Below are 22295 nucleotides of genomic sequence, written 5' to 3'. Positions count from 1 at the left end.
AGTCTAAGTGGGGGCTTCTGCATATCTGGGCCCTGTTAGGACTCTGCAGTCTCCCTCCTCACATCCCAGTGTGTCATGTGTTTGTCCTCTGTCCATGTCTGTCTCTTCTTCCTGTCTGTGAGTTTTCCTCATGGTGGAGCTGGTCAGCTCTCCACTGGTTTTGTCTCCGCCTCTCCTGCACAGCTGCTGCCTATCATCTAATCAGCCATGCCACCAGACCTCACCTGCCTGCAGCTTAAAAGACCCAGCCAGATCACTACTACTTGTCAAACTGTCCATTGCTCGTTGTGGTAACTAGCTTGACTCAGAATTAAAGATATTCACCATGCTTGTATGCCTGCTCATCCCTGTTTCCAGCTGTCACAGAACCCACTGCCTGCTGTAAGTCACCTGCTTCACCCTGAGAGAGTGTTTGTGTTAGTCCACCCATGCTTACCTGTATCTGAAGCAACACACTTGCACCAACACAGCCTCTTGCATTGTTTTCACACAGCTGCAACTCACAGTCTGCATGCCCACAAGATGACATTTTGTTTAAACCCATAAATTGTCTTTGACTTTTCTGAAGCTAGCCTTCTAAAACTACCCTGATGACATGAGCCCAACATACTCCTTCTCTCTCTGTGTATCAGTCTGGACTCTGCCACCCCAAACACTTTCCAAAGCACAAAATCCAGCTGGGTCAATCAGGGATTCGCTCTGTAGCTGAAAACATCAGCAGCCTCTCAGGTACTGCGTAACAGGTGATGACGCTGCATGCAGGCCAAATGGCTAAAGGCTGAAGGTTAAATGATATTTTTTAGACTGTTGCTCACTAACTGAAAACATATTTGTGTAGAAGAGGCCAGCGTTTCAGCAGGATTGGCTGGAGATGTTTGTCAAAATGAGTACTCCTGCCCGCTGAAAGTGTTTAGGATGGCAAAGAGCACAGACTAATACAAAGAGAGAAATACAATATTGAGCTCATGTCATCAGGATGGTCTTACCAGGTCAAACTGAAGCAAACCTGGTAGACAATGTCCATCTCAGAATTGGCCAGAGTGAGAATTCACTTCAAAAAGCCAAATCCAAGCAGAGGACAAAAACATCAAGCATGATTGATAGCAACACGGACAGTCCATACAAGGTCAGGACAGGAGCACAGGAGAGAAACCAAACAGGGAGACTGCAACCAGCCCACACTCTATTCTGACCCGAGTGACCCTACTTATATGGCCAAGAAATTAAGCACACAGAAAACAACAATTTTTTAACAATCTTTAAGTGCTTTATAATGCTCGCTAGAGACTTACTCATGTAGTTGTCAAGGCAGGGGAGCATGTTTGTCATTTAGTTGCTAAATGCTAATTTATCCCTCAAGAGCATTCAAACATGGCCTTAAAGGTGAACCCTAGGCTATTGTCACAACGTCTTTGTTCTTTTAACTACTCTGTTTGCATCAAAATGACAGAGAACTGTTAGGGATGAATGAAAAGAGTGAAAGGGAGGGGAAGAGAGGGTGACGAGGGGGGGAAGAGGGAAAAGGAAATGGTAACAGCTTGCTCCAGTGGGTGGCTAACTACTGTCCATTCTGAATGGCCAGATCTCCTGCTCTTGCCAAGGGCACTAAAAACATAGACACACACACACACACACACACACACACACACACACACACACACACCAAAATAACAGAGGGTTTTCAGATTCAATCTCTTTTTTCCCCTTGTTCTTAAACTGTTGTTTTATATAATTAGCCTCTGCTCTGCTTGTTTTTTTTCTTTCAGACATCCCTCTTTCTTTCTGTCTTCTCTTTTTTCTTTTACTTTATTCTTTCTTGATCTGTCAGCCTCACACACTTCCTTATTTCTCTCTCTCTCTTTCCCCCTAATAGCTAGCAGCAGTAAATGGGATGCAGAGGCCAGATATTTAATGTAGCAGAGAGCTGTGAAGAAGCCTTTTTCTAACAGGGGGAGCCCTGACCCACAGGCAAATATTTTTCAACCAGATGACATAAGAAGATATTAGCAGAAAGAGAGCAAAGATTTTTATTCCTTTTCCTTCCCTTCTCTCATGCTACAATTTCTCTCTCTCTCTCTCTCTCTCTCTCTCTCTCTCTTTTCTATTTGGGTTGCTGCCTGGTCACCCAGCTCTCTGCACATACGTTTTATTTTACTTGCTCGCCTTTTGGAGTTCATTTATTTTATTTTATCTTTGATTCATTATTATGATACGATAAAAGCTACTTGAGCATTTCAGCTGCTGAGGGGCTCTTATCGTTAACCTTGTGGAACGCATGTAAGAGTGGGCTCCACACGCCGCATCGCTAATGGCCAACTTAGCTCCTCTCTTCTCCTCCTCCACCTTCTGGCTTCATCTGCATCTCTCTTTCCATCTCTGTCTCTCTCTGCGCATCTTTTATTCCTTTATCCCACTTCTCTGCTATCTCCTCTTTTCTCTCATAATCCCCTCCCACTATATTCCGCTGTTTTTTTAACTTTTTTTTTTTTTTTCAATTTTTTTACTCAGTATTTAAATTGGTTGCAATTCTTTTGTACACAAGTGAATAAAAACCAGGGCAGGTCTGTTCTACTCCACTCAGCATAACTGAAGAATGAATGACACAGCTTTTTGCGCTAAAAAGAGGATATAACCCTGATCTGTCACTGTTGGTAACAGTGATGAGTTGGGTTTTTCAGTGGTTTAAAACTCAGCCATTCAGTCACTATAGCCTATTCATCTATAGCATTATTTTGGGGGTCCCACAGGGTACATTTTCTAGCCCTAATTATTCTCCATTTGCGCGTGTAAAGTTTCACTGTTTTGCCCGTGATACACAGGTATATCTTTTCAAAACACCTATGGCACCATCAGTCTAGACAGTTGTAGAGGCTGCCTTGCAGATACATATGTAAGTCATAAGTCATGACTCCAACTGCATTACATTCATTTACTCTTAATGAGGTACACTTTTAAAGACAAATCATTGACAAAGGAGGTCTGCAGTTTGATGGACATTTGAGTTTGATGAACACGTAGGAGACATTTTTGATGACATAGGTCTATTCAGGAAACTTCATCTGGATGTGCAAGAGTGGAAATCATTTCACATGACAAGGAATTCTCCCCTTTTTGGACTTTACCTAACTATAGCTAGTGAGTGCAAAACATACAGCTGTTTACATCAGTGCTGGCAATTATGCTGTGCTGCAGACTTGCTATGAGCCTTGAGCATCGTTCAGCCTCAACTTCTTCTCAAGGAATCTTGATCCTTTTTACATGTGTGTTCGTGTCATGTTCACAAATTAATCAACATGTAGCAACAAACAGTGCAGTATTTAAAAGGGGAGGAAAGAAGACTGAAACCTTTGTCTAATGTGAGGGACAAAGGTTATTATTAAAACTGTCAATTCTGCTCAAATTAACTTTGCTGAATCTACTCTGAACATGCACAGAGCCCTCTGAGGAGAGGGAAGCAATTGTTGTTTTTAACAAAGTCAGTGCAGCTGTTTTCTTGTCCTGGGGGAAGAACTTGCAGTTTTATTCAGATATCTAGGATTTCTTTTCTTTTTTTTATGTGGAACATTTAGTTACACAAACGGGCTGCTTCATTCAGATCTTATACTGGAGTCTGATTTCATTTCAGAGCAGCTCTTATTGGGTTTGGAGGAGAGTCTGGATGAGATTTTCTCCTCCTAATACAGTGCCAAACAGGGTCAGTCTCCAAGGGTGACCATATCTGTTTTAGGTGCTGTGATCTGTAAAGTGCTAATGTGTGGCAGCTTCACACTGATGGTGTTTCAGAGGCCTGTTTTGGAGCTATTACGCCCCCCGTGTGTATGTGTATAGATGTATATATATTTATATCTATTAGCATTTGTATGTGTGTGTATTTTGGTGGTTGTGTGTTCATTTTTGCATGCGTGATTTATAGTTTTACAATCTTGTGGGGCCTACATGTGATCAGATGTAAGCACTATTTGTATGTGTATACACTTCTATAACATGCCTTTGTGTGTGTGTGTGTGTGTGTGTGTGTGTGTGTGTGTGTTATATCCCAATATCCCCTTGTATCAGTGGTAGGGTTCCCTTGGGTTTCACAGGCCTAGTGACATGGACTCACGGTGGTAATGGCCTTTCACAGCATCTGGCTCCCCTGATACACACGCACACACATACACACACACACACACACTAAAACACAGATAAGGAAAGTAACATAGTGCACAGTAACAAGCAAACTGGTGCACAAATATGGTCACAGCCAGAAAAAAATATATAAGAAATATAGTACATACTGTATTTTGCATGTAAGTGACAAACATGACACGTAACAAAAAAGGTGCAGAAAATATAATTTATAAATAAAATAGTAATATAATTGTTGTGAATGCAAAATTGTTTTTTTATTAATGCACCAAAAAACATTCAAAAAACAGGAAAAAAGCAGAAAAAGAAAACCATGACAGAAGGATTGAGAAATTATGGAAATGAAGAGTAACTTTCCCTTCTCCCACATCTATCTCCTTGTTTGTATTTGTCTCTTTACATTTCTTTCTTCTCTCCTTGTCCTTTGCTCTCCAACGACCCTCTCTCCATCAAATCATATGGCATACTTAACTTACATGCTAACTAGCAGACCACTCTGCATTTAATTTATGGCCCCTCATTTGTGCAAACCTCCTATGATTTACATGTTCTATGTTCTCTCTCACATTCACTCTTGTCTCTTTCTCTCTTTACACTTTGTCTCTTTCTAATTCATTCTTTGATCTTTGCTTCTTTCATTTTTGTCATTCCCTTTTTTAAAATCGTATTCCCTATAACTATAAATCACCTGTGTTCGCATGCCTCACTTCCATCTGCCTCTTTCCATTTCTCCGACATCCCATCCTCCTGTGTCATCCAATTCTCCATCCTTTCCCCTCTCTTTTCCCATTCTGTCCCCCATCCCTCTATCTCGCGGGGTGTAAAGTGGCTTAGGTGGCTGCGCGTGTTGGAGCTGCGTGTGCAAGCTATAAGAGGGTCAGCTGTCTATTTGCACTTTTAACGTCTTAACTCTATACGATGGGCCATTTATTCTCACTCTCTCCTCTCTCTTTCCCTCCCTCTCTCCCCCTTCCCATCCTCTTTCTGTGTCTATTGCTCTCTATCTCTCTCTTAGGACAGTAAATGTTTTAACTCTCCATTCTATGGGCCATTCATTAAGTTAGTGTACTTTAATAAATAGTCTGATGTGTCACTGGCCAGTGAATTAGTGGCACTTAAAATCACCCACTAGTGGCCAATAGATAGCTGGAAGGTTTGATATGCAGCAGCCACTTTTCTTCAGAAAACCAATTAGAGCTTACCAGATATGTATGTTAATGACACACGTCTGTATTTAAAGTACAAACAGTTTCACTAACTCATCGCTGTTTACAGTGTATCAAGACACAAGTGAATAGACTGAAATTATGTGCTGACAAAAGCAATTTTGTGAATATTTCTCAGTTTTAAATTCAAAGTACAGAAGACATTTTTATTTAAACACCTGTGTTACAATATATGATAGCAAAATTAGACTACTATGAGTATAACAGTAAAACACAGTGTAAGACTAAATTGTGCTCTGGCAAAATCAAACAAATCCCAATCCCATTACACATCTCCGCTCTTGTCTAAATATGAGTATTATTTTACTGTTGTGTTTCAGTATCTCTGGATCATCTCAGGGTAAACATTAACAAAACGATTCTCATTCTTTATCACTTCAGTTTTGAGACAAATTGTGTAAAATATCTAAACTAACATTTGCCTCAAATCTGGCAGGCTGTAGTTTACAGCCCAGAAACAGTTCTGCAGCGCACAATTTGCCTACTCTCCTATAACATGGAACTAGATGGCACTCAGGTTGTGGTGCTTAAAGCACCAAATAAATACATTGGAGAGACTTAGCTGCAATGTCTAATTCAAGAAATCATGGCCCAGTTACTGAGATAATCCACAGACCTGGTTGTGAGCAATTTCCTGTAGGAACTATTTATTTATTTAAACCACGCAGAAAGTGATGTTTGAGGGAACCTACTTGACTTCCTATGCGGCAACATGACTAGTGCATTTCAATTAATGTAACTAAAAGTAGTAACTTCCATGATTCAACATATAAGTGAATGCAGAATTGCTTAAGCCAAAGTGTTCACTGAAAGACTGATGCTTAGCTGTAAGTCTATTTTTAAATGTACTTGGCAGTCTCTGTTTCCTCACATTCGGCCCTCTCATGGTCAACTCAATCACTGCAGTAGTAAGTTTTCCAGCCAACCAAACTTTTAATGTTTAATCTCATACTACACCTACAGCATTGTGGCTATGCAGCCAGTGATGTTCAATCTAAACTGTGACTCTTAAAGAAAATAAGTAAACAAATTCTGTGCATTTGGTAAGTTGATTCCTATGGTTGAATCTAAGTGATAATAGTTGCAGAAATGCCCCGAGCTAAAAATACAGTCTTGACAGGGGAAAGGTGATTGGCATAGACAAAGTGTGTGTGTATGTGAGAGACTGGATGATTTTGTGTATGTGCATTGTCAAGAGAGGCAGGAGGTTAATTCAATCCTATAGAAACGCAGCATGGAGGGGATTGGACAGCACAGCCCCGAGGGTGTCACTGGCCTCAACCCCAATAGGGGGCATGAAGTACACAACACACACACACACACACACACACACACACACACACACACACGCGCACACACACACACACACACACACACACACACACACACACACACACACACACACACACACACACTATGGACCCTGTGACTTAAGGATATAAAATCTGTAAAGCCTAGGAAAAGCCAAATTGTTTTTATATCTAGTTTCTGGTGCATTTCATTTAGAGTCAAGGAGGATAAATGATGAACGTGGATTAAAATATATATTTATCTATTTATAGAAAATGCTGCATAAAACAAGGACAAGAAAGAAGAGGACATTTAGAGAAGAGCAGTGATGGAGGATGGTAAGAGGGATTGAGGGCATCGGGAGGGAAGAATGAAATGGCGTGAATGGCAGAAAGAATGGGTGGTGCCTGTGGAGAGTTAGATGTGTGGGAGAGGTGTATGAGTGGAGGACAGAAGTGACCAAAATAGAGTTTCGACAGCAGGATGACGCAAGTGGCAGATGAAAATAGAAGAGATAGCCTAAATAAATTGTACACCATCACAGCAGTGCATTTTCAGTCAGACCAGCAAAGTTGCCAACTAAGCATGTTGCTGTGGCGTTTCTGAGATGTGATGTATATGCACATTTGATTTAAGCTAAATTAATTTTGAAAGATGGAGTACAAAAACAGATGTGAAAAATGCTGCCTAATTCCTTTCTATACTCGCTCTCTCAGGAAAAAAATAAAGACTGGAAGGAAGTTACTGGACATTTTTGATGCCAACATCCAGCAGCTATAATGCTACTAAGGTGCTGTCAAAGGTGCTTCAGCCTTTAGTCATGGTGCTGCTCTCTTGATTATTAACATGGCCTGGTTAGTGGCAACAAAAGTACATATAAGTTTGCCAGGTACACCTTCTTTTCATGTTTTTTTTTCCCTGAATGAACATCAACCTATACTACTGTTTCCACAACCTATTTATCTGTCTGTGAAGGAATCTGTTGAGAATTTAAAAATGTGGGGAATGTTAGTGTTGATGTTTTTAAAGGAATACATCACCCACCATATGATCATTTATATAAATTTAAAAATTCATAAAGTTTTGTAGTATTTGAGAAGAAAATTTGTGTTTTTCTCCTATGCCTCAAGAGAACAAAGAATCCAAAACTGGAGGAAATTCTTGATGAATTGCAGTCATAGGGTCAGTGATTAACAACAGCAAAACTATATCTAGAAAGCTGTTAACAAACTCTTACACAACTCTTGCAGTATAATACAATATAATATAGTCTCATATCTAATCTTATGCTCAGTACTTGCAAACAGACAGCCCTTTCTGACAAGGAATTGAGCTGAAAGTGACGTATGCTTTTTTCAAAGCCAGACTACACTGACAAAAACTAATTTTTACGAATGTAATGCAGTTGGAGTCATGACTTATTTAAGTTTTACTTTCCAGCTTTTCCAGCCCCTCAGAAAGAGCTCTTTGTTTTTGAAGCACTGAGCATACAACTACATAAATCAGACCTGCATGATAAACAAATGCTCATTTTGGGGTGGTGAAGTATTCCTTTTAAGTTTACACTGTAGCTTTTGACCACTGGTAGCACCATTGAGAACTTTTTTAGTGTGTCCAAGTTTTTTGGGTGTCATGCACACCAACAAGGAAGTAAATGTGTAAACATCATGTTTTGAGATTTGTTTAGACGTCAAGGGTATACGCATGATGAGGAAAAACTGAATGTAAACAAACATTTTTCATGAGGAAAAGGACTCCACAATGCACTTTTACACTCATGCACATACTGAATGTTTACATGCTTATATATGTGAACACAGGCATGTGTGCACACACACTTGAAAAAATCTGAAATCAATGACAGCCAAATGATGAGCATGGAGTCACCATCATGCTATTATTCAGGCGATAAAATTGCTCTTGAATGATTCAGGCATAAGATAGAAATGTGTGCATGTGTGTGCGCATATGTGTGTATCATTTCCATATGGACAACATAATATTGTATTTTGCTAAAAAACACACAGCCCGACCATCAATTTATTCCACTTTTCCTAATCAGCAGCGAGGCCAAGGATGTCTCCATACATATTCATGCTGCTCTTGAGACTCAGAGAGACGATACATCTACAGCCCACATTTACCATATTACCCTTAATGTTATTAGACCAGCAAACACAATTTAGCCAAATATAAGTCATACATAAGTAATTTAGAAAATGAGACAATATTAATTGTGCGATCGTCATCCGGTTTTAATCCCGTTTGTGTGATAGCACTTCAATCTCTGGAATTGAATGCGCCTGGCTGAATAAATTAGTACAATCAATGTATGACTAGAGTCTCTGTCATGTGGACACACTCTGTGCAAATCTATGCAAATGTCTTATGAGGAGAGGATAAGAGAAACTCTTCTTGGCTAACAAAGCTCTTGATGATCAGAGCCTTTCTGACACAGTGGTGTGATGTCATTTTCAGCCTCTCAGAGGAGAGGGAAGAGGTAAAAAAAAAAGAAAAAAGAGAAGGAAATATGGCGAGGGATGAAACGAGAGAGGGTTCCATACTCCTTTTTGGGTAAATAGTCACGCAAGGTATGTGAATGTTTGCTTATGTATAAATGCACAGGCTGCCCCTCTCTGCCTTTAAGCAATGAAAACATTTTATTTTGTTGGCCAATAAATAAAGGCCAGACAAGTCTAAATTCTCCGAAAATGACTTATTTATTTATTTTTAAATGTGTATGTATAAGATTGACCTTGAGAATATGATTTTCTTTTTGCAAATATTTCAGATCAAGTTCATTTTCCCTTTTAATGTCCACCTTCCACTTCCTTCTCTCCTTCGCTCTTTTGCTTTCTCCTTTTTTCCCTTCTCCACTGCTTTCCTCTCTACCTCTATCCTAGCCCCTAGCCACCTCCCCTCTCCTCCTCTCCCCTCCCTTTGCTCCTCTCTGCCTGGTATTGATTAGAAGGCGAACCTCTAATCTCCTTAAGGTCATTAGGAACACTTAATTAAAACCTAGTTAGAATGCCTTTGTTCAACCAAAGCAAATTGCAGCTGTTCAAACGCGATTAGTATGATAACATAAAAACTTGTCGGCAGGGAAAAATATAAGAGAGGGTCTTTTTTTGGTAGAAATGTTTACACTATTTAAATGCAGAGCGCTTAAGCACACAGTGGAAGTCTAAACTACTGTACACTTGAGCTAGTGCTTCTGCTGTGTGTATGTTGATGGGATTGTTTATGTTTTGCTAATGGATGCTCAGCTTTATGAAACTGAAGGATTAATGCATGTAACTGGACTAGGTTACCAGAGAGACATTTGACTAAAATTAGATGTTTCATAGGCTTGAAGAAAAACAAAGACAGGAGTGTAAATAAATAAATAAATAAAAACAGGTTAAACATATAATAATATTTGATGGTGACGGTTGTCTCTCTTTGTCTTATGTGGACACGGTCACTACTACACCCTCACTTTCTTCTTCAGCTTATAGTGCAAGTACAGATTTGAAACAGAAGGAGATAAAAAAAGGAAACCAAAAAAACAAATGAAGGGAAAATAAGAGTAACTTTAGATTTGGTTAGTGTTTATTGGGATAGAAAGAGAAGTTTATCTACATGTTTCTCTTTTATTAAATTTAATAATTTGAATCAACTCTGTAACATTTAACAAGTCCTTTAACATTTCTCAACTCAGATTTTGAAACACAAAAGTAAATGCACACTTAAAAATACTTATAACAAAATATATTTTTTAATGTCTTCCTACTATGTGTCTTTGAGCATTCACAGCATCTATACCATTTTGTCACTTTTGCACACAGGGCTTCTGTAATTACATTTCATGTTTAATTGTTACTAGAGCCCAATTAATAGCACACATAGCAGGGCATCCCAGGTGAATGCCATTAATTTGCTGACAGGGAAAGACACCTTGCCAGCTGCTCTGCCTCTCATCTGGCATTTTTGCAAATTAAAGGGCCTCCCTTTAAATATTACTTAAATAAAATCTTGAATTGACCAATTTGAGATCTGCTGTACCATCCTTTTGAAAATTAATACTTTGCTGGCTTGTGGTATTTTCACAGAGGTTATTGAGAGTATGTTTAGTTGTCTTTAGATTTTTTAATTGATATTGCGTTGAATTAAACAATTGACTGTACATCTAGCTTAATATCTGTCAACTTTTGATGCATTATATCTTTTTTCCCCAAGAAAAGGAAATCAGGGTTCTAAAAATGATAAGAAAGAAGGGAAAGGAAAAGAAAGCACACTGAATGAAGACATGAATCAAGAGAGGGAGCACAGGGGGCCGGTGTATGCATAGGACCCAGAGTTTAGTGCTATGCCCCTGCACACATGCATGCAAAACGTTGTGAATTTTCATTAAAACATGTATACATTTATCATCTCATTTAATCTTACCTTGTCATTATTACCTTGTGTCAATGTTGGAAAGCACAGCTGAGATGTGGAAGGTCTCTACTGGAATTGCAAATGAATGAATGAATGACTCTAATCTATCAATGCATCAGTTAAAACGAATCCAAATGTTTTTTTTCCTGTATTTTTTTGTGTCCCATCCTCCTTTTGAAAATTAACTGAGGTGTGGTGATTTCAGAGAAACTTTTGAGGGCATGTCTAATTATAATTGTAAGAGTGTTTATTGATCATGAATTTGATTTATACATCTAACTTGAATATCCATCTACTGTTTATCCACACTGCATTATATTCATTGGGTAGCCTATACTTTTCATTGATTATTTTTGTCTGCTTTTTTCTTAGGCCTAGGCTATTAAAAAGACTAATTTCAGTATAGGCTAAACATGTATACATTTAACAGTGTCACTTAATACTTTTTTTAAAGCATTATAAAAAGCATTATAATGTTGTGCCAATGTTTGAAAACCCAACTTAATTAAATACTCTCTATAGCAATTAAAAATTATTGAATGACTAGTATTTATCCATGCACAAATCCAAACGAATCCAGAAGGTTCCTTTTTCTATTTTTTTTTCTTTTCTGTTTCTATTTTTCTCTCATCAGCACTCTAATACACCGCGTCCTTAATGATGATTTTAATGGTGTTTTATTCAGTTAAAAAATAATAACAATAAAAATTTGACAGGTAGTCCTTTGAATTATTTTCTACCCACACTCTCTTTGGCTGGAACTGATCACCGTTGCCTAGTTACGGCAGTAGCGTTCCTCTCTGAGAGCCACTTGTCTGAAACCCAGACGCATCCCACGTAGGTGGGGGGTAAACATTACAACCAGGCAGGGGGTAATTAGGCTTTTTAAATCGTATATTAATGTCGCGCTGTCACGGACAAATTTTAGTATTCTGCAACAGATGCAAAACGGATGTGTCGCAGTGTTTGTTCTCAGGGCACTCCTGGGGCTCTCAAGTCTCCGTTACTTGGCTCTCAACAGGGTAACGTTGCCTCATCGTTACTTGGCGCCCAGTATCCTGCCGCCTCGAGCGCTGCTGACCAGATGGCTGCTCGTGGTAATCTCCTTAGCACCGCGTGCCGCATGTTCTGAATGAGAGAAGTACGACAGAGGGAGAAAAACAGGAGCTGTGTCAAGTTCAGCTGTACTGTCATTCAGTTCATCTGGCCAAGTGTGTGCTACAACGACGGACCAAACAACTCAAGTCATGTTTGGAGAGGACTATTTTTCTGCTGGAGCGGCGACTTGCTATCGCTAGCAGACAGGTGTGTGGAGAAATACAGGTAGTTAGCTTGTTTTGTTCGTGCCAGAGCAACAAGTTGAATGTTTGTTGACGCAGCACTTGTGATGAGGATTTGGGCTGGAAGTCCACAACTGCAGGTAACAACGAGGAGCCACAATATGTTTTAGCATGTCTCAATATCTACATAGATTTGCAAATTTGTACGGCACAGAGCACCGGTTATTAGATACACTGTTTCCTATTTTCAAACGGACACTGTGGGCAGCAGGGTCCAGGTAATTCAACACTAGGGATGACTGCACCGCTGGCCTCTTTTTGTGTGTCAAAATGTGAAATTGAAGCTGATAAGTATTGTAATGAAGAGAGCTTTGACCTAAGCTTCAATTTCCAACAAACTTATGTGAAAACCCGTTCAGTTGGATAAAAACCTGGAGGCCAGCTGCCAGAGGAAAAAGGGCATGTTTAATTCAATGGAAAATGAAGAAAAGGGGAAAGCAATGTAGCAGTATCAGTTGAGCTGTGCCTCCATCAAGCTGTACATGATAGTGTAGGCTTTGGCTAGGGAATAGCCTGCATGGCATTTCACTCTCCTCAGATTTGTCTCATGTTGGATTTTGGTCTGACCACGTCCCTCTTTCCTTCTCTCCTTCTCTCTTTTCCCTCTCTAGATTGTGAAATCCTACCTATCATGTGAAGGCTTTGGTTGTGGTTTGTGTGTGGATGTGTGTGTGTGTGCAAGGGACAGTGTAACAGAGAGCCAAGCTTCCTAGCCTCACCCCAGGGGCACTGGCCCGTAAAAAATGTCCCTGTAACCCTGGAACCATGAAACCATGACAGTCATCACTTATTCAAGTGTTGCTGGTCGGCTTCCGAAAGAAGTCCAGGTTCTTGAACATCCCTCTGCCCCCGGGAATGTTGCAGAACCCCTATCCAAGATTCTCAAACCTTGGACCATGCTGGACCCCTCGGAGAAGCTGTTTCTAGATTCTTGTGGGGTCAAAGGCCAGAGATGGATCGAATGGAGAGGTGACGAGGGAGGAAAGAGAGTTGAAAGGAAGAGACAAACATGGAGCAGAGGAGTCAGCAGAGAGAAGATGGGTGGAGAAAGGAGAGAGGAGCAGTATAACTTAAGAATAAATTGCATCATGGATGTAAGAAAAGACCCCAAACGTGGGGTGAAATGCGTTGAAGTGAAGGACAAGAGCAAGACGGATCTCTCTGGGATTTTAACAACAAAAAGTGTAATCGAGCAAAGAGAAAAAAGGATGGTAAAAAGGAAGAGGTGGCCGGTGTTTTTTTGGACGCTTCACCTGAAACGCTTCAGAGAAGTGAAGAGAGGGGAAAACACAATGAAAAGGACAAGGTGGCATCATATCTTCCTCTGGTTAACTCTCCTCCTCTTCAGCCTGTGTCTTAAACCTGCTTCATCACAGGTAAGAGTGCAATTGTAATTTGTGATCCAAAGACCTGTGGAAAAGTAATTGTTAAAACACAATGTACTGCATTTGAATTATTTAATGGCTGTTAAGTAGGCCCTTTTCACAGCAGACATTTTAACTTGCCCCAGTGGGAAAAGCACTGCTGTAACTAATAACATGATGATGAATGATGGCTTCGTCCTATTCAGGTGTCCCTGTAAGTCATGACAGTGTGACAGTGAGCCAGTAGGCACAATAACAGGACCCTAAAACTGAAGAAGCTAAATAAAGTCATACTTTTTACCAGTGTGACTTACTTTATTTAAATATTTATTATTATTATTATGCAAATTAATGCATGTCCATGCAAAAAAATGATCAAATATTAACTGTCTCTTTTTCTCTCTGCACTTATTCAATATTTTAATTGAGAACACCTGTCCTAATAGATTTTAAATGTACTATATATGCAGTAAGTGTGACTGTAAGAGATTTAACCAGAAAACCCCCAGAATAGCCCAATTCTATAAATCAATTCTCTGTTTAATTTTATTGCACTTTGAATTAGATTCTCCAAATTGCTAAAATGTTATTGTAGGTAATTATTGTATCCAAATGTCTCAGTTTACTGCCATAACAAATAGGTACAAGCAGCAGAAGAGACCAAGTTTGAATAGAATGACACTTATTGCTAAACCATCTTAATTTCTTAGGGACATTTCCCACGAATGGAGAACATTGCTACCTTCAAACCAGTGTCCACCTCTCCGGCTCGTTTCACCTGTGGGGTTCCAGAGCGGAGCAGCTACTGTCAGTCAGCGTCCTCCCAGGCTGAGCTGAAGACATGTTATCAGGCCTTCTGTGTTCAGGAGTGTCCCTATAGATCCTCCACACCTCCGTATGCCCCACTGCTTCTTCCTGCACACAGGTAGGTACATCAGATCAATACTAATATTATTAAGGTATTTCAGATGACCTCTGACCTTTGAGTTCATGCAAAATGTTTAAAAAAAGAAAGAAAATAGGTCCTTTTGAGAGAAAATATTTATACAACTTTATTCCACCAGGGGTACCTGTGTAACTGAAGACAGAAATGACACTCATCCTGGGACTCAGACAGAGACTGGAACCACTACCAGTTCAGAGGGGCTTTCTGGTGGATCCAGTAGTGTGCTGTTTCGGCCAGGCCCGGGTGGATGTCTTGTCTCTCCGCCCTCGCAGAAACTAGGAGTGCTGGGATCCCTCACCCTGGCATTGTGGATTAAACAAAGTTCACCTGGAGAGATGTGAGTCAAAATTTTGTAATTTCTAAGAAATGAGAATATTCAGTTGCTTTCACAATTGGATATATGCAGCCTTCTTTTAGAGGCAGCCATTCACTGCTGCTAAGTTTTAAATTCAGTTTATTAGCAATGTCACCTTGTACTGTGTCCCAACTGGATGCAAGGCAAGTGAGTGTCAGTGACTAAATCTGTTTGATTAAATTTTTTTTACCACTGGACTGTCCTAACTGCCCATGAGCAACGCAGTGCGACACAGCGCAATAAAGCGCGATACAGGGCGATGCAGTGTGTGTTTTGAGCATCACTTCTGTTGAGCGCCTCATTATTATTTTATTCCTGTTGCTCATGTTGACAGTGCTGGAATGGATGAGGAGAATCAGTTTCACAGGACTTTGTGCAAGGATATATGTACCAAATTTCTCCCTATGTCCGAATTAACTTGCATCTTGTGGAATGTTTCCACAGAGGAAAATAGCTTGCTTGATAAGAGAGCACTTATTTTCTCTTTCATTGCTTTTTTTGAAGAAAAAGCTCATACCACATATGATTCCCATACAACTGGTTTGATGAAGTGTAACAGCCAAATCACTAATGGTGTAAACTATTAATTATCAAAAAAATTACAATAAACAACATAAACCACCATGTTCTGAATACACAGATTATAAATTATCCTGACAGAAAGTGAAATTGTGTTTTGGAACATAAAACGGCAAACTTAACTACACGCCACTCAGTTCAGCACTTGGCATGATGGGATGTGGGCGTTTCTACAATAAGCAGGCATCTGGCTGGAGGGAAATCGCCAGGGAGTTAAGTGCTTCTGTTAAAATTGTGTAGGATGCCAGCAAGCTAACTTGTGTTACAAAGTGGGGATGGTGGTATGATATGGTATGGAAGCTACAACAATGATATAAAATTACCTGCCATAATATCGCTGTGATTATGAATAATGGGGAAGTATATTCTCACACAACTTTTCAGTGGTTATGTCTCTGAGTGCACAGTTGATAAGTGTGTGGTTTGTTTACATGACCTGAGTTCCATTTTGATGAATGCAGTATGAACGGAGAGTGTGCGATGTAACGTGATACGGCTCGATAGTCTGGCGCTCGCTTTCAGTTAGGACACAGTGTTACAGTACATACATTCCACTGTGCATGGATCTCATGTCTATGTCTAAATTATATGTTTTTTCTCCTTTAATTTCCTGTGCATAGAAGCAAAGGCCAGACACATAGAAACTCTGTGTGCATGTGCGTGACAGCCAGTTTGTGTTTTCTGTGTATGGCAGTTCATGTAATAATTTTAAAAGTTGAGTCAAGTCAGTGGTCTCAAACTATCCAGATTTTACTTATCACAGCTTGTAATTCATTAGATACACTTCACAGAAATGCTTTGAAAATGTTGTGAAACTAATTCATTAGCCAGGTATAAGATGACTGATAGATAGAGTTTGATCTCTGTGAAAAGAGGAGCCCCAAAGACCCATCAGACCTTTCCAGTTTCACTTGGTAGAGCCAAAAAGAACAATACTAACATCATATTACACCTGGCAAGCGTTGTTGATATTTCATTGGTGAGACAAGGGAAATGTAAAGGTGAAGAAAATGACAGCTCACATTATCTAGGTAGAAAAATGCTATATCTTGATGAAGAAGGTAAAGTTCTCCATGTGAGAAGATGGAAGAGTGAAAAAAATATGCAATGATACAGATAAAGTGGTTTCAAGTTGTTGATATTATGAGGATGTGCTGTAAGTTTTTAAACCCTTGGGACCTCAGTGAAAGAAAGAAGGAGAGAAAAAGAGAGAAATGGGAAATAACATTTGTGTTTTGCAAGTTTGAGTCACAATTACTGACGTACCATAACAGAGTAGTCCAACATTATGGTGTGCTACGGATGAAATACTGCTGTCCTGCTGGAACCACACTGCCGCTGTTATGTATGTAGTCAAATGTCTGTTTTGATATCATACCTAATATGATTTTCAAACATTAAAAGTGCATTGAAGTGAAAGCCCTATCATATTGATCTAATAACAAGGAGCAATCGGGTCAGCTCTGGTTAGGTCAGTATCACTATCAGGAAATGTTGGCCAACAAGTGGCTGTCATGTCGTACTCTGACATGTTGTGTGTGAGAGACGGGATGAGAGTCTGTTGGTATTTTGCAAGCAGCCTGGGATGGTGCTGAGTTACACACACTTGGATCAGCTTGCAGTCACACACACACACACAAGGCACAAAGACACAAAAAAGATATCATTTGGCTTTAGTTGGCAACCACATCTCCTCCTCCTACATAACGCGACACTTAAAGTAGATTACTTCAACAACATGCAATGCTTCGTCATGAAACTAAATAAAGGCTAAACATACATGATGAATACTTGCTTTCTTTTTTTGCAGGTTGAGTATTCAGTATTTCCCACACATTCATTTATTTGGGGCAGCCTGCCTCATTTAAAACATCTACTGCCACAAATTGATTTTCTATTTTTGGAGCTGGATCGTTCACTGGGAGAGCTATTTGGTTATATGTTGCACCCCACTGCTGGAGCACAGAGTTGTCTTTGGGCACAAATGGAGCAGCAGAAAGGCAGCCGCAGAGAAAGTAAAGTTTAATTGTAATTTATCCGGGCCAACAAGTTTGCATTCACTCACCTCCACAGATGGAAAACATGAACTCATGAAGACTTCTGCCTGTGCTGCATTCATTGACCCACAAAAATGTCCAAATTAAGATAGGTAGCACAGAATGATTATATAGGGACATTGAATGATTAAAAAGGGACATACACAAGATGAAAAAAAAATGGACAGTTGCTTGCTCATGGCTCATGACCAGTCTTTCCACTAAATTTTGGATAAGTCTAAGTTATGGGTCTTTTAGCAATATGCCACTGCCCTTGTCACACCCCATTTTTAGCCAACTGACAGGAGCACAAACACACTTGACCTCTATGCCAATTTTTTTTTAGATTTTTAGGGAAGAAACTCTGGCAGCCCAAGGGTGGGGAAATTGTTTTAGAGCAAGCCATAGAGCTGCTGGTTGCAGATAATAAAAATAAAAAGATAAAAAAAAATAAGGGTGTGAATCTTTCAGTATCTCACGAGTCAATTCGATTTTGATTCTTGGGGTCACCATTCGATTCAGAATCGATTCTCGACTTCCGATTTCCGATTCATAATATAGGAGGTGTAAGTTCAGGATCTACTCCAGTCTGTTTTGCCAGTGGCATATTATGTTATGAAAGCAAAGTGTGTATGAAATTATGGAGGTTTTATTATGTACACGCTTTTTTGTTGTAGGAAACCTTTCTCCCAAGTGTTGGGAATCAGAGAGTTAAAAAAATAAACATTGTAATTATTATAGTTCAAAAAATGGACTCTCTTTTCCAAAAAAGTTCCATCGTATGCCATTATCTGTGCCATTCTGCAAAGCAGCTCCTCTCTGTGATGATGCAGAGGGCCACATCACACTCCTGACACTTCAGAGAGGGGCCTGATTCTCCTGCCTGCTCTGCCTGCAGTGAACACAGTTTACATCCATGTGAGGCCCTGCTGCTTGTTACAGTGTCTCCTGATTTACCCTTGTCTCATTATTATTATTATTATTGTTATTATTATTATTATTATTATTATTAGTGTTATTAGTGTTATTATTATAGGGGCTACCAGAGTTTATTCTAGTGCAGGAGGCGCTACCAATGACACAGAGCCATAGATACAGCAGGATTAGGCAATCACAGTGCCGTTTGCTCCGGATGACGTGTGGCATACGTAAGCGGATACGAAGCGTCGGTCGGTCTTCAGATAGGTGGACAAGACCGAAACAAACCTCTGACCTCTCTCCAAAGGAACCATGGGGGAGCAATATGGCGTTTAGCATCGACACTAATGTACTTTTATCATCGAAATATGGACGGAAGATACCCAATATCGGACCTATTATTATGGGTTTATTGAACAAGGTCCCGTAAAAACACCCGAATCTCAGGGCTAGATAGAGAGGCTTCTGAAAGACCTACGATGCATCGGAGTCACCTCTGAGCGGCACAGCCGGCAGCTTTCACCGGCGAAAACAGTAAGGCGATCCGACTAACGGTCTCAAAATTATTAAAACTCTTCTAAGTGATAAACATTTTAGAGGGTTAAGAATAATCGATGTTTAGGATTTTTGAATCGATTCTGAATCGTTAAAAACGAAAATCTAGATTCTTATGTGAATCGATTTTCCCCCACCCCTAATTAAACTGATAACGCAGTACTACAGGAATTGTCTTTTTTCTCTCCACACATTGTACTTGTTTGTCAAAACCTACATGATCCAAAATACAACTTGACCACTTCAGTCGGAGATTTGGTTGTATTTTGCTAGTAATGGTTAACTCAGCCTGGAGCAGAAATAAGGAGTGAGGTCCTGTAAGCTCATCTCTTTCTAGCGCCATACTTCAAGCCTGTAGTATTCCATTTAACAGATGCTGCCTTAAGTGACACCACTTAAGGCATTTAAGAAAAGTCGTGTGAACTCTTAAAATTCATTTACATGTTTGCAGTAGCAGTCCTCAGGTCCTTTTTACTATGATGTATAAAATCAGTTTAATTAATGTAGCTGTTGGCATGAATAACTGCCCTTTTGATGGATTTCTTTTGTGGTAAAATGTTTAAGTGACATTTTAGTAGACTTTTTTTTATTATAGTCATAAGTAGTTGGCTCCATGTGGGCAAACAAAGACAGCCATTGCTCAGTGAGAAAATAATTTAATCTTTGTAGATTGATCAAATATCTTAAGTAAACTATTTTTTTTCAAGCTTTCATGAGATGAAGGTCTGTCAACATGCACATATTGCACGTTGTGCTGCAAAGATTAATGTGACTGATAACTTTGGGGTCTGGGGTGACAGGTCTGAAGAAAGCCCTGGAGCAACAGTAGACAGGTTTCACATGTGTTGTGGATTTTGGATGGATTTTCAGTTTAAATGTTGCTGTCAGTTAAATTTAACTCCGAGAAGGAGAATCAGACAGAGATCAAGCCACTCCTTAAAATCTCATGCTGTGATTTTGTTTGTGAAGTTGTCTGTCTGGGGATTCAGATGACAGACAAGTCTTGTTGTCTAGGTTTGCTGAACATGACACCCGTATGGCTGAATGCATCTGAATGGAAGTAATATCTCTCCCCTCTCACTCTCCCTCTCTCTCTCTTTCTGTTGCTGTCGTTGGCCATCAGTCTTTTGTTGTAGAGACGATCATGGCTGCCATCAAAGAAGCCAGATGAAAGGAGGTCTCTATCCTCACCTCTGTCCATCTCTCCTCACCCCTCTCTCTTTGTCTCCCCCTCTCTATGATTTCACATCCCTCCCCTCATCTGAACAATGAACAGAGACAGCCACCTGTTCTTGCAAACCGCAGTTTTTACGATACCATAACTTCACTTCCGGATTGTGATTGTTAAGTTACATTTATATTGTTTGAGGATTCTCATTTTGAAATAATATTTGTTTTAGTTACGTTACAAATGAGTATGTCATAATTATCACATATGATGGAAAGCCTTATTGTTGTTGTGCCTTATTTAAAAACAAAAAATCTTGAATTTCTTTGACAGCTTGTATTTTCTCCAACCATCCACTTACTTTGCTTTCGCAACATATTGAATAGATACTTTCTGAAACAGATAAGCCCACAGAAAATTAAATGACTACCACTTTTAAAGTTGATTAATTGTGAAAGTAAAGATAAAAGTAAGCACACGATTCCTAAGCAAGGATGGAACATCTTTGGATTTTGGACTTTTGGTTGGACGCAACGTCTTCTGGTATGATCACCTGAAAAATGAATCCCTGTGTTTCCATCACCCTAGAATGAACCGCCAGGTTTCCACAGAAACTCAGAACGGTACAACCAAAAACTGGCTCTGGATAGGGCCATGTCACGTTTTTGTGTCGGCCACCATATTTAGCAGCCCCTCTGCAATGAGCAGCGTTGGAAAAACAATGATTTTTCTTTTTTAACGTGTAACATTTTTATTCAGTGTTTTTACCATTTTCACCATGGGATCCGTTTGTTTTGGAGAGAAGAGATCTTGGCAGATAATTCGACTCTCTGTAAAAAAACAACTCTCTAACAATAAACACTGAAAGAATTCTAACTTGGAGAAGTTTTAGCTGGCTGAATCTGCAATACTCATTGATAACATAGATGCCACTGAACCCCCCTAAATTTTACACACTGGACCTTTAAAGCACTTCAACATCAAGCTGTTTCAATCCAGTAAATGAGTTCTTTACTTGTCAATAACCAACATTTTTCTTGCACTCATATCTCTGTCTGTGTTTCTCTTTGTCCCTCCCTACAGGCACACACACACACACACACACACACACACACACACACACACATATAGACATGCACATGCACATGCAGACATACATACATATGGTCTCTTTCTCATGCATAGATCTATCTGTGATTTATAGGGTATGTGTCTCTGGGTTCATAAAAGTCATGATTTCCCATAAAATGTCAGTGATGGTGGTTAATATGACACGTGGAGGGTGTGTGTCTGTGTCTGCACCCAGTGTCACAGCTCAAACCTAGCAGTCATGTAAAATATTGATATTCCATGTGTAAATGTCAGAATGAGGGACTGTGTGTGTGAATGTGTGTAGTGGGGCTCAACTCCATGCGTTTTAGAGTCCACTCTTCCTTCCTTCTAAGTTAAGTTATAGTAATTTAGCAATGCCAGATATTTCAGTGGACTGTCTGGGCTGCCTTTTGCTGCTGAAATAATTGTTCTGCATGTGTTTTTGTTTCCCTCAGGATGCTGCTGGAAAAGAGCTCAGGGGAGAGGCTGTTTTTCTCTGTGACAGTGTCCGAGGAGGCGGTTACTCTGCGGTATGGTCTGTCCAGCAGTCAGACTCCTCTGACCATCAGCTTTGGAACAAAGGGGAGGCTGACACTGGAGAGGTGGACGCACCTTGTTTTGCAGGTAAAAAAAATCTCAAGGGTTTAGGGATCCTGATGGTAGCATAAGAGACAACTGTTTAAAATGATGCAATCGCCAGTTACTAAGATTATGAGCATGTGTGATAATGTGCATCCATAGCTGAGTTTGTGTGCATGAAATGCAATCAGTCTGCCTCGAAACACCATTAGGTTTGGACTTAACTGTTGTCATTAGAGTTGTGAGAGCAGAATGGTCTCTGTTTATCACAGACATGCTGCCTTTCTGTCTTCTTCACTG

The 22295-nt window shown here is 39.8% G+C and overlaps 1 protein-coding gene and 1 long non-coding RNA gene across 4 annotated transcripts in view; both read left to right on the top strand.

The window, feature by feature from the left end:
* The first annotated feature begins 207 nt into the window (after nucleotides 1–207).
* On the top strand, nucleotides 208–9314 carry LOC148190437 (uncharacterized). The gene is made up of 3 exons (XR_015777480.1): nucleotides 208–381; nucleotides 6917–6982; nucleotides 7361–9314. It is a non-coding gene; the product is annotated as an uncharacterized LOC148190437 (long non-coding RNA).
* Nucleotides 9315–12143: 2829 nt separating this feature from the next.
* Nucleotides 12144–22295, top strand: part of ush2a (Usher syndrome 2A (autosomal recessive, mild)) — a 242465-nt gene continuing 232313 nt past the window's right edge. For 2 of the 3 annotated variants that reach the window (XR_015776845.1, XM_042488321.2), the window contains exons 1-5: nucleotides 12144–12368; nucleotides 13015–13779; nucleotides 14478–14692; nucleotides 14832–15050; nucleotides 21872–22040. Coding sequence is in view for 2 of the 3 variants with exons in the window: in XM_042488321.2 (XP_042344255.2) it covers nucleotides 13177–13779; nucleotides 14478–14692; nucleotides 14832–15050; nucleotides 21872–22040 (1206 nt within the window). In the remaining variant the exon portion in view is untranslated. Of the gene's footprint in view, nucleotides 12484–13014; nucleotides 13780–14477; nucleotides 14693–14831; nucleotides 15051–21871; nucleotides 22041–22295 lie in introns of all 3 variants that reach the window. The other variant, XM_088079180.1, reaches the window with a different exon arrangement.

Source organism: Plectropomus leopardus, chromosome 1 (genome assembly GCF_026936395.1).
Source record: "Plectropomus leopardus strain MGB_pleo_1.0 chromosome 1, ASM2693639v1, whole genome shotgun sequence".
Classification (NCBI taxonomy): Eukaryota; Metazoa; Chordata; class Actinopteri; order Perciformes; family Serranidae; genus Plectropomus; species Plectropomus leopardus.
The sequence above is the reverse complement of the archived record's forward strand: the minus strand, read 5'-3'. Positions and strand labels throughout refer to the sequence as shown.